Source organism: Rhineura floridana, chromosome 6 (assembly GCF_030035675.1).
Source record: "Rhineura floridana isolate rRhiFlo1 chromosome 6, rRhiFlo1.hap2, whole genome shotgun sequence".
Taxonomy (NCBI): domain Eukaryota; kingdom Metazoa; phylum Chordata; class Lepidosauria; order Squamata; family Rhineuridae; genus Rhineura; species Rhineura floridana.
The window spans coordinates 67,056,442-67,073,804 of record NC_084485.1 but is presented as its reverse complement, the minus strand read 5'-3'; the positions used below and the strand labels follow the sequence as shown (position 1 = coordinate 67,073,804).

At 40.4% G+C, this 17,363-nt stretch overlaps 1 protein-coding gene and 1 pseudogene across 18 annotated transcripts in view; one reads left to right on the top strand and one right to left on the bottom strand.

The window, feature by feature from the left end:
• NFASC (neurofascin) overlaps positions 1-10,697 on the top strand; it is a 275,345-nt gene extending 264,648 nt beyond the window's left edge. For all 18 annotated transcript variants that reach the window (XM_061632201.1, XM_061632200.1, XM_061632198.1 and 15 more), the window contains one exon: positions 3,988-10,697. In XM_061632201.1, coding sequence (XP_061488185.1) covers positions 3,988-4,219 — 232 coding nt within the window. In that variant the 3' untranslated portion in view covers positions 4,220-10,697. The remainder of the gene's footprint in view (positions 1-3,987) is intronic.
• Positions 10,698-16,170: 5,473 nt separating this feature from the next.
• LOC133386842 (C-X-C chemokine receptor type 6-like) lies at positions 16,171-17,100 on the bottom strand (annotated as a pseudogene).
• Positions 17,101-17,363: the final 263 nt, after the last annotated feature.

Below are 17,363 nucleotides of genomic sequence, written 5' to 3'. Positions count from 1 at the left end.
GCAGAAGGAGCTGCGGATGAACTTATTTATTTCCCACCCTTCCTCCCAGCAGGAGTCCAGGGCGGCAACTTGAGGGCTGGCTGATGGTAAGATGCCAGCTTCCCAAAATAGCCCCTCCACTGATTTGTAGAGTCTTCTCTCCTTTGCCAGTTGATGATACAGTCTAGGTTCCAGGCTCTTAGAAATAAGATTTTAAATGCCAGCATTAGCAATTTAATATAGAATATGCAGAAGAGCTAAGGACATTAATTTCTACACACATAGATATACAAACATCCCTGTAAAAAAGTCCCAGTGGTTCCTGTGGTCCGGCACCTTAAAGGCAAGCATCTCTCTACCAGATATAGGAAATAAAATTATCTCCATTATGCCATGTTTGCCAGAGGCATATCGCCTCTGTAAAAGTTGCCACATGCCTTTGGCGAGCATGGCATAATGGAGATAATTTTATTTCCTTTATCTGGTAGTGAGATGCTGCCTCTAAACATGGAAGGTTCTTTATGGCTAACAACCAGTGATAGGCCTTCTTCTCCAACAAGTTACCTTAATCTTTTCTAACCCCCAGTATTGTTAAGCCAGCCTCACAAATTCATGAGAGCAAAACATCTTGGGGCTAAGAACAAGACTGCAAATGTGAGAATTAGTACTATCTGGGGCTTTCTGCAATGTAATAAAATGTGTGTATTTGCAGGTCAAAAATTCTGCTTACAAAAAGAGCATGGAAACCCTAACTAAGTGTAAAGGTTCCATTTTATGTGTTTGCCTCATTTTCAAAAGTTGCATTGTCAACAGCAAATTTTAAATGGCCAAAATGGCATTTAAATATTTGGCTTATGTCCAATTTAAATTGCAAGGCAATTGAGTGTCTCTCTTTCAAACTACTGATCCTCAACACACCTTTGCCAAGAAAAGGCCTCTTTGAAGAGACCTTAAATATTAACAAATTCATAATGGCATGAACTTTCATGGACCACAGTCCACTTCACAGATGCATGAAGTCTTAATTCTGAGTTAAAAGTATCTACAGTGCCTTGCAAAAGTAATCAGACTCCTGACCGATGCACTCATATTACTGAATTACAAATGGCACATTGTAATTTTGTTCTGTATGATATGTTATTTTGAAACATTAAAACTCAAAATCAATTATTGTAATGTTCGAATGCCTGATTACCATCTTCCAAAGCATCTACTTTATTCCCAACTTAAGGATGGAAAATGGAATATTGATGGACAGCAAAAGAGGTTCAAAGACGTTCTTAAAGATAACCTGAAAAAATGTGACATGAATATCAAGAACTGGGAAGCTTTGGCCCATGAGCATCTCAATTGGAGGATGGCTATTATCAAAAGTGCTATGGACTTTGAAGAAGCCATATACAGGGTGAAAGGGACAAATGAGCTAAGCGGAAGGCACGTCCAGCAAATCCTCATCATGACTGTCTTGCATCTGGAAACCTATGTCCTCACTGTGGGAGTCTGTATGGATCTAGGATTGGCCTTCACAGTCACTTATGGACTCACGGTTAAAGGCCTTATTTTGGAAGATAATCATACTTGGTCACAAGTGATCACCATGATGATGTTGGGAAATGCTTGTAAGAAACATAAAAAACATGTTGCTTACATAAGTATTCAATCCCTGTGCTGTGAAAGCTCCCAGTTTACACAGATGAAAGGAATTGCTTCATTGAGGACACAGTCATTGGCTGTGATCCATTAAAGTTGCTGTCACATTGTCAGGCAAAAACCCCACTGTTGAAGGATCATTGGTCAGGCTGTGGATCTGAAGGAAAATGAAGACCAACGAGCATTCTACAGAAGTGAGAGATAATGTAATACAAATGCATAGATTAGGAAAGGGGTACAAAATAATATCCAAGTGTTTGGATATCCCAGTGAGCACAGTTGGATTAATAATCAGGAAGCAGAAGCTGCATCACACCACCCAGGCACTGCTCAGAAAAACCCATCCTTCAAAACTCAGCTCTCAAACAAAAAGGAGACTTGTGAGAGAAGCCACAGAGAAGCCAACAATCACTTTGAAGGAGCTACAGAGTTGAGTGGCTAGGAGTGGAGTAATGGTGCACCAGTGAACCATGTCAAGAGTTCTGCATAACAGTGGCCTGTATGGGAGAGTGGCATGAAATAAGTCATTACTCAAAAAAGTACCATCTGAAAGCACATCTGGCATTTGCAGGAAAGCATGAGAGTGCCCCAGCTGCGATGTGGGAAAAGGTTTTGTGGTCAGATGAGACCAAGATAGAGCTTTTTGGCCAAAATTCAAAGCCCTATTTGTGGTGCAAAGCTAACATTGCTCATGCCTCAAGATACACCATCTCTGCTGTGAAGTATGATGGTGGCAGCATCATGCTGTGGGCATGCTTCTCGTCAGCAGGGACTGGGCATCTTGTTAAAATTGAAGGAAGCATGAATGGAGCAAAATACAGGGAAATACTGCAAGAGAACCTGCTGCAGTCCACTAAAAAACTGAAGCTTGGGAGGAAATGCACTTTTAAGCAGGACAATGATCCCAAGCACAAGGTCAAATCAACACTGGAGTGGCTCAAGAACAAAAAGGTGAATGTCCTACAGTGGCCTAGTCAAAGTCCTGATCTCAATCCCACTGAGAATCTGTGGCGCTCTTTGAAAATTGCAGTCCACAAGTGACAGCCAACCAACCTGAATAACCTGGAGCGAATTTGCCAAGAAGAATGAGCCAAAATCCCTCCAACACTATGTGCAAAGCTGGTGCATACCTACCCCAAGAGACTTAAAACTGTTATTGCAGTGACAGGTGGCTCTGTCAAATATTAATGGGTGGGGGTGTTTCAAAATAAAATATCATACAGAATGAAATGACAATGTACCATTTGTAATTCAGTAATATGAGAGCATTGGTCAGGGGTCTGATTACTTTTGCAAGGCGCTGTATATATTGGGGGGTGTAAACAGTGAGGTCAGAAGGAAAGGAATTGCAGAAAAATACAAATTCAATAATTACTTAACAGTGGCTATTCACAAAAACTAGTTGTTGATAACACAGCTATCCTGCCACTAGTAAGTCAATTAACACATGCAATGTAATAGTAAAAAAATCAATTGTGCCAGGACCCAGGATACTCTGTTATTAACCATATGATGGCCATCCTTGCATAAAGGATCTAAAAAGGGAGACTGCTATGTGAAACGTCTGAAATGCAGTAAATCAGGAAGTACAGTGCTATCATTTGTGCTTTCCTTTGTGCATTAAGTGGGTACAATGGATTTTTATTAAACTATATGTTTTAATTGGCTTATCAGTAACAGAATAGCTGTGTTACCAACTCAACTGGTTTTTGTGAATGGCTGATAATTACTGTTAAATATGTAATTATCACCATCTGAACTTTTCTGCTTTTCATTTCCTTCTGATCTTACTGTTTACAGTTCCCTCACTCCACTATGTGTATGACTATATACATATAATACCTGCAACTCAGGATAAAACTTTGTGCATCAGATCAAGTGGACTGCAGCCCATGAATGCTTATGCCATAATGAGGTTGTTAGTCTTTAGGAGGACAGAAGACTTTGTTATTTTTGCTGCATGGTTACACCTCTGGAATTTGATAAGACTGGGACTTTAAAATGTTCAGAGTTCCTACATGGCTTCTTCATTTTATAGCTGTGGCACTTTGCTGGGCTTTCTCCACCTTGGTGCTTCAAAGAAGACACTTGCTCCCTCCTAATTTATTGAAGTTCTTGGGAAAATGTTGTCCTTTACAACTAAATATATCCAGGCCAGTACTGCATTGGCAAAGATCCCATCAGTAATTTGCAAAAAGCCACTTGGAGCCATGTTCCCCAGACACCACCACCCCGCACTATTGTTGCCTATTGAGTAAAGTTAGCTGAACTAGCCCTTTCACATGTTTCCAATTATCCTGTCCCTTTAAAGCCATGTCTTCCTACTCCTGATGGCATTTATTTTTCTTTTGATGCTAGTGATGAAGATAACAAGCCACTGCAGGGCAGTCAGACCTCATTAGATGGCACGATAAAGCAACAAGAAAGTGACGACAGCTTGGTGGACTATGGTGAAGGAGGTGAAGGGCAGTTCAATGAGGACGGCTCCTTTATTGGCCAATATACAGTCAAGAAGGACAAAGAGGAGACAGAAGGCAATGAAAGTTCAGAAGCCACATCTCCAGTTAATGCTATCTATTCCCTGGCATAACGTAATACACTGAAACAACAGCAGCAGCAAAAAAGATACATAGTCCATATGGGTCAGCAAAGTCACCATCAACAGAAAGCAACTAGAGTAGGACATCTAAGAGCAAACACAAACCTGACCAGGTGGTCACCAGCGCCATCATCTCTTTCGCAAACAAAGCAAATTGCATAGATGCACTGGCTGCCGAAGTGATCATGCTGCACCTGAAATCTGAGCTGACCCACAAGAGACCAGTAGAAGAGCAGGATGCACAGATTCTACACCCCAGGCTTCAGAACTTGAACTGAAATAAACACCCCTCTATACCCCCTATGTCTTAATTTGTGAGATAATGCAGCTCCTTTCATTAATAATATACACGGCTGAGATTTTTTTGGTTGTTGTGTTTTTTAAAGGATTCAAAGTTATCCTCAAAAAAAGAAATGCCCAAACATGGGGAAAATCTGGAGTGAGGGGTGAAGATGAGAATATAAAGGAACTTCCCCACTAAAAGCAGCATGAAACCACACTGTGGAATCAGCTACTGGTAAAAATGAAACAGGCTGCTTTATAAACAGGAACCTTAATAGCAATTTGTTTCATTGCTGGCAGGCCCTAGCTTGCACTCTTAACTTAGCAAGGTGTAGGGTGCTCCTTCCTATGAAGATGAAATGGTACTATATTAGGCTTCAGTGTGGAAGGTATATGCAGGGGGATACTTGTTACATTGACCAAAATTGTCTGAGATCTCAATCAGTGCTATACTCCAAGTATTGGTTCTGATGCAGGTGATGATGCAAGGTTTCACTCTGCCCTTACTATTTAGCATCTTTCTTCAAAGAAGGTGTTTAATGGAAACAGATGCATCTTTCTGCTAATCCAGGGTAGGTAAACAGAACTGGGTTGCTGTTTTCCTAGATAATACATTGGGGGACAGTGCTTGTCCATTCTTGCTAAAAGCAGTAGTTCCTCCCTATGCATGCACATGGTGTTAATGGCTACCCCATAACATGTAACAGGAGGGAAGAAGGATGACTAGGGAAAAGCAGCCAGTCTATGCTTTCCTACTGCTAATTTTTAAAAATAAAAATAAAAGGATGGTACCTACTAAGAATAAACTAACCTGGCATTGAACCTGCCAGCCACTTCTGTGAAAAGTTCAGGGATTCTCACTCCCTAAGTGTTTGATGCAAAAGTACAGAGGCACTCAGAATGGCCCGAACTGATCCATCTTTCCACTGTTCATATCATTTGCATATCAGTCAGGGCTGCATTTTCTGGCTTTTAAGGTAAAAGCCACCCTTTGACACGCAGGCGCCTCAGTAAACCTATAAGAGGCCTTTCCAGTACTAAAGAAGAAGCAGCATGGAGCTCACACTATCTTGTTAGTTACACATCAAAGACACTCAAATCAAGCTAACTTGCTAACACGCAGTAAACCTGTTTTCCTCAGATACAGATTCTGTTGTGACACTGTTCTTCCATATATGCCTTAAACAGCTTCATGCTTTCCCTGAAGCTTAATAAACTATGAATATTTACCCGTAGATTAAGCCCCTGTTGTGATGGTCTGTAATCTGCCCATGCAGTACAGAAAGAAGGCTTCTGCAGCTTGGTCAGATGAGAACGCATGGACCATTGTAGAAGGTAGAGTTTTCTTATAATATACAGTATTTAATGCAACATGGTATGTATTCTCTTCACTCCCTGCACTTTTGAAGCCAAAGGTATTTAAAGAGAGACAGATTTGTCTCCTACAGATAGTTTCACAGCTGTAAAATAATGTTTAGGAGAAACTTCAAAAGATCTGTTTCAGCATCATGCTACAATGGAAACAGGAATTACACTGCTGAACTTTCAAACTGGCTCGTTTTCATGGTAGCTTTGCTTACAGAGATGTTTCTGATGAACAGGCATATAGAGCAGACAAGAGATTTAACATATTTGGTAAGAGGCTGCAATATGTTGAGGCTCAATAAGAACTCAGCTAAATTAAATCTCTAATGTAGCCACTTTGCATTGCAGAAGAAAACTGCCACCAGTCAAGGGAAGCTTTTGCAGTGAATTAAGCCAGGCAAAGAAGGGGTGGAGTGGGGTTAATGTTCTAAACATTGAATTGGAGACCACTAGTAGAACCAAAACAGGCTATAATCCGTTAATGGTGTGGTAAACGTATCTCCTGGCCCTATGATTTTGGATGCCCTCCATGATGGATTTTTTGTCTTTCACTTTCTAGAACTAAAGGAAGCCCCTAGATCTAAGGGATGGTGAACCTGTAGTCCTCCAGATGCTGCTGGATTACAACTCATATCATCCTTATCCATTGGCCATGCTAGCTGGGACTGACGGAAGTTGGAATCCAACTGCTGGATGGCCACAGGTTCCTCATCCCTAGTCTACACTGACTGGCAGCAGCTCTCCAGAGTTTCAGGCAGGAGTCTTTCCAAACCCTCCCTAGAAATGGCAGGAGCTGAACCTAGGACCTTTTGCAAGAGAAACATGTGCTGTGCCACTGAGCACATACTGCAACACACTGGACCAAAATTCAACACATCCTGTATGCATTTGGATGTTAATTTCCAGTCTAGTGGCACCTCCCACTCTCTGCAAATATATTTTCCTGTCCAGCCCACAACAGGGGTGAATGAAAGCTAGGAAAAGAATCTACAAAGCTTCAGCATGGTGTATACTGCCCCTAGACATAAGATAGCATTTCCATCTAGACAACTGGCTGACTTTGGCCTCTCAGTGAGTGACAAAACCAGGCACGTGGGGCTGGTTTTATATGGGATGTTTTAAAAAGAACCAAATTTAGTCTCTCATACTTACCTAGCAATGTGTACAATCTTATTCTGTGCAGCAGACCTGTTGTGTATGCTTGTATTTTTTACTCCCAAGCCTCCCTCATACCATCTGTTTGAAAAATATTGTTGCTAAGGGGGTGGGGTGATTTTTAGTGGATCTAGAGATCCATTGCAGGAGTTTGATGAAAGCTAAGAAAAGAATTTTAACAAAAATACTAAATGGCTCTCTGTTCTTTTAGAAGACAATTATTCAACCAGATCTGACATGCAATGCTATTTGCAAAGCCTTCTGTAGCATCAGGTTGTCTGCTTTGTAACTACAGCAAGAAAAAATGTCTAACTTGCAATGGGCAAAATATGTTAGCATTTGCCATTATAGTCAGTATAGTGACCCCAGGAATGGATTTCTGCTTTAAGAGATGGGAGTTTTCAGAAGCTTACATATCTTATTATTGAAGTTCTATTTAAACTTAACTGAAATAAAACCCAAGACCACTTGGTGAGTTTTTTTTTATCAGACATGAACAACCTAGAGAAGGTATTCCTTTCTGTAAAAAATAAAATATTGTTTGGATTCTCTTATAAGGAATAAATCAACTAAATGGGTTACTTCCCCGAAAAGTCATTTAATTGCCAGTAACTCATTCCTTGTTGTACTCTCTATGGGGCCCCTTATGTTAATGCTGGTATGGTTTTCCCAGTATAGAACAAATTGCTCACCCCTGCCCGGGAGACGTTTAGGGGAATGTATTAATATGTAGCTTGTCTAAACCCATCTTAAGGAAACCCTGGACTTTTCTTGTACTCAGCCTAGCCCAAATGCAGTGAATAGTACACTACCCCCCTCTCTGGTAATGGATGGGAAAGAACACCTCAGCTGCAAGGGAAAGATGTGTGCTCGCTCCTTTTTCTTAACTTTGGAATCTTTGAGCTCTAACACAAGAGCACAAAGCCTTCAAAGAAGAAAATAAAAAAGCACGTTGCTGCAGAGGGAGCAGGGGGGGGCATTATGGCTCTTCTCACTAATTGTGCTCTAAGCATCCAGTAGACACTCGTAACTCCTGCACAACCCACATTCCACACAACATTAACACAAATTACATGCTACCCAGAAGATTGCATTTCCAGTAATTCAATGCTACTGTTTGAATGCTGAGTATATGCAGTGTTCCTGTACACAAAGTACTACCTTGAAGACAACATCTGGGAGCCTCACAACAAATAAGCAATGACTGCATTTATTGTGCAAAACAAAAACAGATCCTCTGGAAAGGCTCTTACGAATATTGAGGGAAACCAAACAATGGATAAAGTGTGGCATGAATTTACAGTTTCTTTAACACTCAGGAGAGCAGGCAACCATAAGTAAACTTCAATGTATCTATTTTATTGAAAAGGTTTATATCCCTGTCTCAGGCACAATGTTTGAGGTAGCTTCCATCAACAGAAATATGTTACAATAAAATATCAAGATACAAAACTCTTGTTAAAAGCACTACTGTGAACCAGGCACAATCCAAATTGTCATAGATACTGCTTTCAGCTAAGTATTCAGAGACCCACTGGCATGCGCATGAACACACCTGATGTCATCTGATATCGGAAGCTGTGTTGGACCTGGTTAGTACTTGGATGGAAGAAAAGATCTGAGGGGGATGAGGCTGGCTTTGTTAGGTTGGGGGCAAGAGAGAAAGTTTCAGATACCTTCGGATGTTCAGTGACTTTTGTGCCAGTTTGGTAGTTCACTGCATCAGAAGACCTAATTGTGTGGACTAAAGAAAGAACTCCAAAAATGAGATCCATTTAATTTGAATCCTGCTCTTCCACCAAGCAGTCTCTAACTCCTAATACTACAACAAATCCAGCTCTGCAACATAATATTCATGGTTCTGGCAGAGAAGCATTTTCCAATGAATTCCCTCAACAGTACTCTTAGTGATTAACAATATGAATAAATCCTCACTCATTAGCTCTGCTTTGACTTAAGAATTGTGTGCAGAGTAAGCAACACAGTCAGAGAACTGGGCAGCCACTAATGAAACATAGCTTAATCCTCTTAATGATGAAGACTCCTGAGATGCAAGGATGGGGAACCTGTGGCTCGCCAGATGCTGGACCACAAGAACTGCCATCATCCCTGACTATTGGCCATGCTGGCTGGGGCTAATGGGAGTTGGGAGTCCAACATCTGGAAGGTCACAGATTCCCATCCCTGTATTGCATAGGGATAGCAAAAGAGCATTCCAAGCACTGTTACACTATCAATTTATCAGATAAAGACCTGACCCATATATCTGATATGCAAATTCCTCATGTTCTAAGGAAATTGCAGACAGTTTCAGATGTTGTTGCCTGGCTTCGCTTTAAGTTGAGCCAGCAAGTACAAAGAGGAGGCAATCTCCATGGCTCAAACTAACAGGAACAAAACTATTTGTTTTGTGTATGTGCCAGTTTGGAAAGGACGTTAATGCCTTCATCTTCTGTGGAATATTAAGGATAGGGAAGACACAGATGCTGCCTTATGTGCTATAGTGGTGCTATGATTATTGGTTAGTTTTCTTTGCAGGGGGTTGATAGGGCAATAGAGATGATTTGATCCCACAAAAGCAGCTTACACGATGATGAAACAAATAACAAAGGGAAAATGACCTAGAACAATCCTGACATTGTTTTTTCTTCCACTCAATTTCCACTCTGTAGAAGTGACCCACAGGTCAACTAGCATAGCAGAGTCCTGACCCCAGCAATCAATCTGCCTGTAATGACCTGGATTCATGTGTCTAAACAAGATCCAGCCCTGTTACCTGTCAGAAATATCCTAGGAGAGTGCCAGTGATTGATTTCCATTAGAGCTCAGCTTCTTGTTTACGTGTTTTACCCGACTCATAATGACCTATTGTGGCCTTTTCCCCATCCCAGCTAGCAGCTGCAGGAAAAAAAACCTTGCATTCACTTCCTGAAATGCAAAGAATGTATAAGATGGGTCCAAGCAGAATAGTGACTTTGACCTGTAAAGGAAGCATGCTTTGCACCAGGCTTAAATCTATACTAGCATCAAAAGTCTTCAGCTAAGCAATAATGATGATGGTGATAGTAATAAAAAGTTAAATCCATTTTCTTTTACGCAATGCAGCTCATCTTAATGAGAAGACCCAGCAAGGCTTTTCTGTTAGTAAGAAATCCTGAATGTCGTATGGCTCTCCATTTAACTCAAGTGTCTCTCTCTTGTTCTGTCCCTTTCAAGTAAGTTCCATTCTTTGATTGTGATGCCAGAAGGCAGTCTTGGACCCCATGTTGAACCTATGAAAACAGAGAGACCTCCCTTTGTACTGTGGAGGTTCCAGACACCACCAAGAAATTATTGGACTGCTTTCTGTTTGGTTTGTTTTTAATTTGTAAATATCCACATACACATATACACACACCCAGTTCCTTAAAATCTTCCCCATTGCTCTGATACATTCTGTGTATTTATTTGCCTTCTTTTTAAAAAACAAAAATAGGAATTTTTCTGTTAATCTGTTTTCCAAAAATAAATGCATATCTGAGACTGTAAAGAATGATTTGCAGTGAGTAGATTTACAGACGATGGAGACATGTTTAACATATGGACTGCATGAGCGATTTGAAAAAGGCCAAAATATTCAGAAATGTTTTTGAATCACTGTAAAAAAGTCCTGATTTTCTTTTTGTATAGAGAACACTAAACATAATAAAAATATTGTTCAAACAAGATGCCAACTACGACATTCGTTTGTCTCCTGTGCAAAAGAGGAAGAATGGCCCCAGAGCTAGGGTGACAGCAGGAACTTGTAAGGGCTAGATTCGTTTCTTATTCCTATCACTGAATGCAAGGCTCATGAGGATCAGGTTGCAGCTTTCATTACTGAAAATTGCCAGATATGTTTCTTTAAAAAAAAAAAGAGCAGCAGAGACTAAAGAAACATCTGCCACATAATGGTTTCAAGGGTAAATGCTTTCTCAGTGAAAGGAGTGAAGGAGTAAGATTGGACTAGGGTGGATTTCTAACTGAACATTTTTTTCAAAATGGCTGAATTTTGTAACCTTTGAAGCTGATGAACAATGTGAGTGATAGAACACTTGCAAAATTAGCTTTCTTGTAATTATGTAGATTTGCACCAGACAGTTCAGTTATGTGCAGTGCTGGTGGCTTCTGATGAAACTGTTCTGGAAAGTTATACATCATTTAGAGTTAGTTGTATATATACTCTCAGTTGGATAATAATAATAATTAGAATTTATATAATTATATAATTCCTGGAATGTTCAAGTACTTCACCTCCATGATCTCATAATCCTTACAACAACCCTGTAAGGTTAGACACTATATCACAAATTGCCCAATATTGTGCACACTAAAATGTAAAAAGTATCACTTACAAACAACCGGTTGTTATGGATGAATCCTAAAAGGATATCCTGACTGGCTAAATTTTTGCTGTGGCATGTACCCTTCCTTGGAGACTCATGTCATCTTTGGGTGGTATAGGGTGACCACTTATGCATCGCCTCCTAAAAAAAAGACAATAGAAGGTACATATTTGCATAAAATTACATATGCTGATTTATGTGTATAGATGCACATATAGAAATGGCTATTGTAATAGAAATTCACTAATGGTAAAAAAAAAAAAACCTTGTAGTTTAAGAATGTACCTATACCCCACAGATATTTCTATCAAACTTTAAAAAGCAGGGAAATGGGGCAGCTAGAGTGAATGCACCAGGAGAGCAGGAGAGCTGACTTTTCTGAGATATTGTACTGCCCTACAAATTTGTCAAAATGCAAACACAATTTGGATTGGCCTTTCACAGTCCAATCCACTTCCTGTGTAGCTTGGAAGAATTTGGTAACATGAGCCTCTGAGCACATGTGAGTGGCGGCAACACCGGCCATCTCCAAAGATGGAGAATTACATTTTTGTATGTTTGTTAGTGTTCTTACTTTGCTTCTTTTCTGTGTTACTACTGTTTCTACAGAGAATCTAACCTAGAAAATTGTATTTCTCTCATTATTCATTCTAGAAATTTGTGTCAAATTTATTTATATTAACATCAAGCCTTTTTACTGGTCAATGTCATATGATGGTGAAGACAGCCTTTTGTGTTTCAAACTGGAAGTTATGCTCTATTTCTATTTTGGGCACGTTAACAGTTGAATCTGAAACTGCAGTTTGATGTAAAATCAGACGGATTACAATATGTTGCTACTTAAGCAATGACTCTAGCTGCTGGAAAAAACAAACGGCCTGCCCAAGATGCATGTTTTCAGCCTCCTATGCTTAAACTACTCCACTTAAGGAAAGGTGGGCATATTACACCTCCCAACTGTTTTATCTTGTGCAAACTGAGACACTCCTCATGTCCATTGGAAACTATTCTGCAGAACATTCAGTGCCATTATTCCAGAATTGTTTTTGGAGCTTTTGTTAGTGTTGCAAAGTATTGCTATACTTCACATATTCACAGAAACAGAAGCAAAAGAAAATGATGTACTATAGGAAACGTCACTAAAATTGCAAAGTAAATCGGACATATATAAAGTGACTATCTAAACTCTATCAACTGTTTTAATATTGTTGCTTCCTCCCTGCTAAAACAAGATCAGCACAGCACATCTCTTATTTCTGTTATTTGGACTGATTGCAGGTGTTGCCACCACTCACCATATGCTCAGAGGCACATGTTACCAAATTCTTCCAAGCTACACAGCAAGTGGATTAGACTGTGAAAGGCCAACACAAATTGTGTTTGCATTTTGACAAATTTGTAGGGCAGTACACTATCTCAGAGGAGGTCAGGTCTCCTGCTCCCCTGGTGCATTCACTCTAGCTGCCCCATTTCCCTGCTTTCTAAAGTTTGATAGAAATATCTGTGGGCTATAGGTACATTCTAAACTGCAAGCTTTTTTACCTATTAGTGAATTTCTTTGCTTTTTAATCCGAGAGGTAAGAAATGGGATCCTGTGCAAGTTTGCTGAGAATGGATTGATTATTTGCGTGCTTATTGAGTGTAGTGGGATTTACTCCCCTGCAAACATGCTTAGGATAGGTAAAACTGACCATGGGAGACCTGGGGGAGGGAAGGGGTAGAGGGAGGGCAGGAATGTTAAGGGGAGGGGTTTGGTGGGTGGGCACTGAGCAGAAGGGAAACCCCTTTCCTTTCCAAAAGGAAAACAATGTGAAAAGTGTCATTTTTCAGGATTTCCCCACCTTTTTATTCTATAGCAGGCACATGTAGCATCCCACCCAAATTTCAACCAAAGCTGTCCCTGGCCACATCCACACCAGGCCTTTATTTCACTTTACACTGTCATGGCTTCTCCCAAAGAATCCTTGGAAGTGTAGTTAGTGAAGGGCACTGAGAGTTGCTAGGAGATGCCCTGTTCCCTTCACATAGCTGCAGTCAAAGTGGCTGACTGTTAAACCACTCTGGCCACTGGACCTCTGTCAGGGGAATAAGAGTCTCCTCTCAGCACCCTTCACAAACTACACTTCCCAGGATTCTTTGAGGGAAGCCATGACTGTTTCAAGTGAAATAAAGTTCTGGTATGAGTGTGGCCCCCTAATTAGGCAAGTCCAGCAGCTGAGAGTCTGGCTTTTAGAACACTGACAGTTGGTTCTTACTAAGCATCTCCAACATTATAATTGAGGTCAATGCAAAATTTATTAAATTCATTAAAAATCAGCCAGGCATTTTTTTAACTTTTAAACTGCAGAAGCTGAAGGTCAAAGTATGGGATAAGGTCAGTAATAGGATTACAGGTACTCTGTGAACATGGCTGATTTTAATGAATTTCAACAGATTATGAGAACTCTTTAAAAAAAAAAGTCCAAAAGGAGTCTGGTGTTTTTCCTCTCTCTTTACACTTTGAACTCTTGATTCTCTCTGACTGTTTTGTGTATCACCATGAAAATTTAGAGGTTTGTTAAACAAGCGTTTCTGAGTTCAGGACTATACGTTTTGTACAGTTTTGTTTTGAAATGAATATTTGGGAAGCATCAGAATGGTGTGGGGGTATTTTCAATTTAACATTGAGGAATGTGAAAAATCCATGCTGACTATAGTAAACAGCCACTCTTGTGGCTGTATAATACAATACATTTCACCACTGTAAGGAAGACTTTGCCCAGGTGATCTTTGTGCCAGCTCAGTTTGCTGACCTGAGCAACTCCAAGGCCCCTTTTTAAGGCTCATCTTTAAACAGGGCTCAGACTGGATAGTCCTTCAAATAGAGGTCACCTTCAAATACAGCACTGTCCTCTTTAAAGTAGGATACATGGCCACCTTAGGGTAGTATGGAGTGAAGCAGCCTTTCATTTACAAGGAAGGTATGTAGACAATCAAAAGCAACATTGAGTTAAAAACATTGCAAGAGTGATTTTCAAGGGCTGTCCTGAGATGCATCTAATAGTACTGCTTCAGTCATCTTTCTGCCCTTTTGCCATTTCAAAATGGCACATGTTACTTCACAAATGACTGCAAGGAGAAATTAAAGGTGAAGCATGAACATAGATCCCTACACATGTGTGTGCATGCACAGACACATGGACACTTATATATCGCTAGTGGGGAAGGAGCAAACCCAGCTTCCAATAAATGTACAAGTGCCAGAGAAGTGTGATTGAAATCTTGTGTTCTGGAAAATTATACTAACAGATGGAGCAGCCCAGAAATTAGAAGATCCTGGTGCTCTGGTAAATGGTTGTGGGTGTTTCTCCTCTCCCCCCCCAAAATGCAGCTTTCTCTCCAGCACCTGCACATACAGCTTCCTTTTCGCTTGAAGAACTGCTCGACGATGAGAAAAATATTACTTGCTGGAATGGATGATGAGAAGATGGACAGCAAGGAGGGTCTTTTTTTGTCAGGATCTCAGAATGCAGAACGCTTTTAAAAAGAGAAGAGTTCTCATTTGCACTCAGAACAGCACAATTATCCAAGCCCAATAATCTCTTTCAGTGGCTGAACGCCAAAGGCAATCTGCCTCTCCCCCCCCCATTCAATCCTTGCTGATGACAAGCCACTCAAGAGGTGTCATGTTACCATAATAGTGAAATATCATTTCACTCCCCAAGGCAATCCAGCTGCTCTCTTTTTCAAGAATATTCCAATCTAAGTAAAAGCGTATGAAATATACCATGTATCGATTGCTCCTACGAGCCTTTGACTGCTCCTTTAAGTTTCTCATCCCATGGATCCATTCAGATAACAGCCCCATTGTAGCTCTGAGCTGAGATCCGTTGGGCAAATGAGCATTAGGTCACTACTTTTGACAAAGAAGGACTTTATCTGTCTCACCATACCAAAATATTACACTGCACAGTGTCCACAACATTAGGGAATACAAATATATTTTGTACAATGTAACGTCTCCAAGCATGAATATAGTGAGGGCCTAACATGAGAAGATCCCCACTGGATCAAAGGCCCATCTAGTCCAGCACCCTGTGCTCACAGTGGCCAAACAGATACCTATGGGAAGCCCTCAAATATATATGCTCCTGGATAATGGTGAGCCCACACATTAGTTTTCTCTGGTGATTTGTGGGCAGCTCATATGCTAATTGAGTACTTAGGGCCCTGTTGTGGAAAAAACAAAGAATCTGACCACATTAATATAGAATACTATAGCTTTATTTAAAAACCCATTCACACACACACACACACACACACAATTGCTAGCAATGAGAGAAAGGTCCCCCAATAGGAAGAGTGGAGAAGCTCTCTCTGCCCTCCATGAGCATGATACCTTGTATTTATCACCAAATTACAAGCAAACAAAGCGATGGGTGGTGCATCATGAAGACACGTTGCAAGGAATTTTCCAGACTTCAGCAGATAAGTTATTTTGAAATATCAGGTCCAGGTGTGTTTTTTGGTTATGTCGGGATGTTACCCAACTGGCCAACCACATTCTTATTCTATTCCTAGTGCTTGGCTACTTTCATAAGTAGTCAGTGTCTGTACAGCTGTCTTCTCAGAAATAACTTTTATGCCAGGCCAAGGAGGTATGAGAGAGCAAAATGGATGCTAAGGACAAAATGGATTCCAATTGTTAAATTCCTCTACATTTCCTTGCCTTTGGCGGCCTTTGGCCACCATCTTAATTACAATTCAGGATCTCATACAGTGCCTGTTTCATTTCCTTCATTCTCTTTTAACCTTCAAGGGTATTATAGTGATCGTAGTCTTTGAAATTTGTTGGTGCTTTGTACATCCTATGCTTTTAAGAATTTTTGCAAAGTTATTTCTAAACTTAACCCTGATGAAGAAACAGAGAACAGGGTTAAGGCAGCTATGAAAATAGGCAAATGGCTTCTGTTTTCATTAAAACATAGTCAAACTCTCATCCAGACTGATACTTTGGTGTACCACCCAAATAAGCTTTAAAGGATTGCAGGGTGCCTATGTAACAATGAACATTACAACAATGGCAAATTTTTTTTCAGCGTTTAGTGCTTGTGGAAACCCTTTTGGCCTCTAATAGTATCTTCACAACGGCTGAGTAGCAAATGGCCATGACTAGCATGGGAAAAAAGAATCTAAGAGCCATCTGAGGGAATAAATGGCAATGCATACCCTTTTGTTGAACTCAGCCTGAGTGCTAAATAAAAATTGTAGTAATGCGACTGCCAGGGAAATTACCCAAATTAAAACACAAACTGCTTTGCCCCAGACTAATCTTTTAGCTTGGCTGATGGAATGGCCAATAGCAAAATGCTTGTCAATAGTTATGCAGGTAAGAGTTACCATAGAACCATACAGATTCAAGGTGTAAAGGTCCCAGATGATTTGGTATGGTCAAGTGTAAAAGATCCATTCATGAGCAGCAGTATATGCCCAGAATGGTGATATACAAAGAAAACACAGGTCTGTTATAGCCAAGTTTACCAAGAATACATCTGTAAACACCTGCACTTTCTCATAAAAAATGTTTCCTACCAATCTAAGGATACCGGCGCTTGAGTGCATGCAGAGCAGGAAAATTCTGCTAAACACAAAGAATGTCTCATGCCTATGGTCTTTATGGCATGTGGTGTTAAGATATTCATGATAATCATATTCCTTGGTGCCCATGTGGCCAAATACATTATATGTAGGGGTGATTGTTTGAGTATATTGTGAATAGGTGCTGGGCCTTGTTTGAGTATTGTGCATAGGTGCTGGGTCTATAAGCCCCCCAAAATGTAGTAAAGCAGACTAATAAGTATATAAGGAAACATCCCTTTTTTCCCATCTTCGTATTGATTTGGCTTGCCTCTGCAGGCAACTCTTCAAGATTTCATGGTCTATTCCTTCACGTACCTTTCTCCAGTGCCCAGAGCAGGACAAGAGCCAGG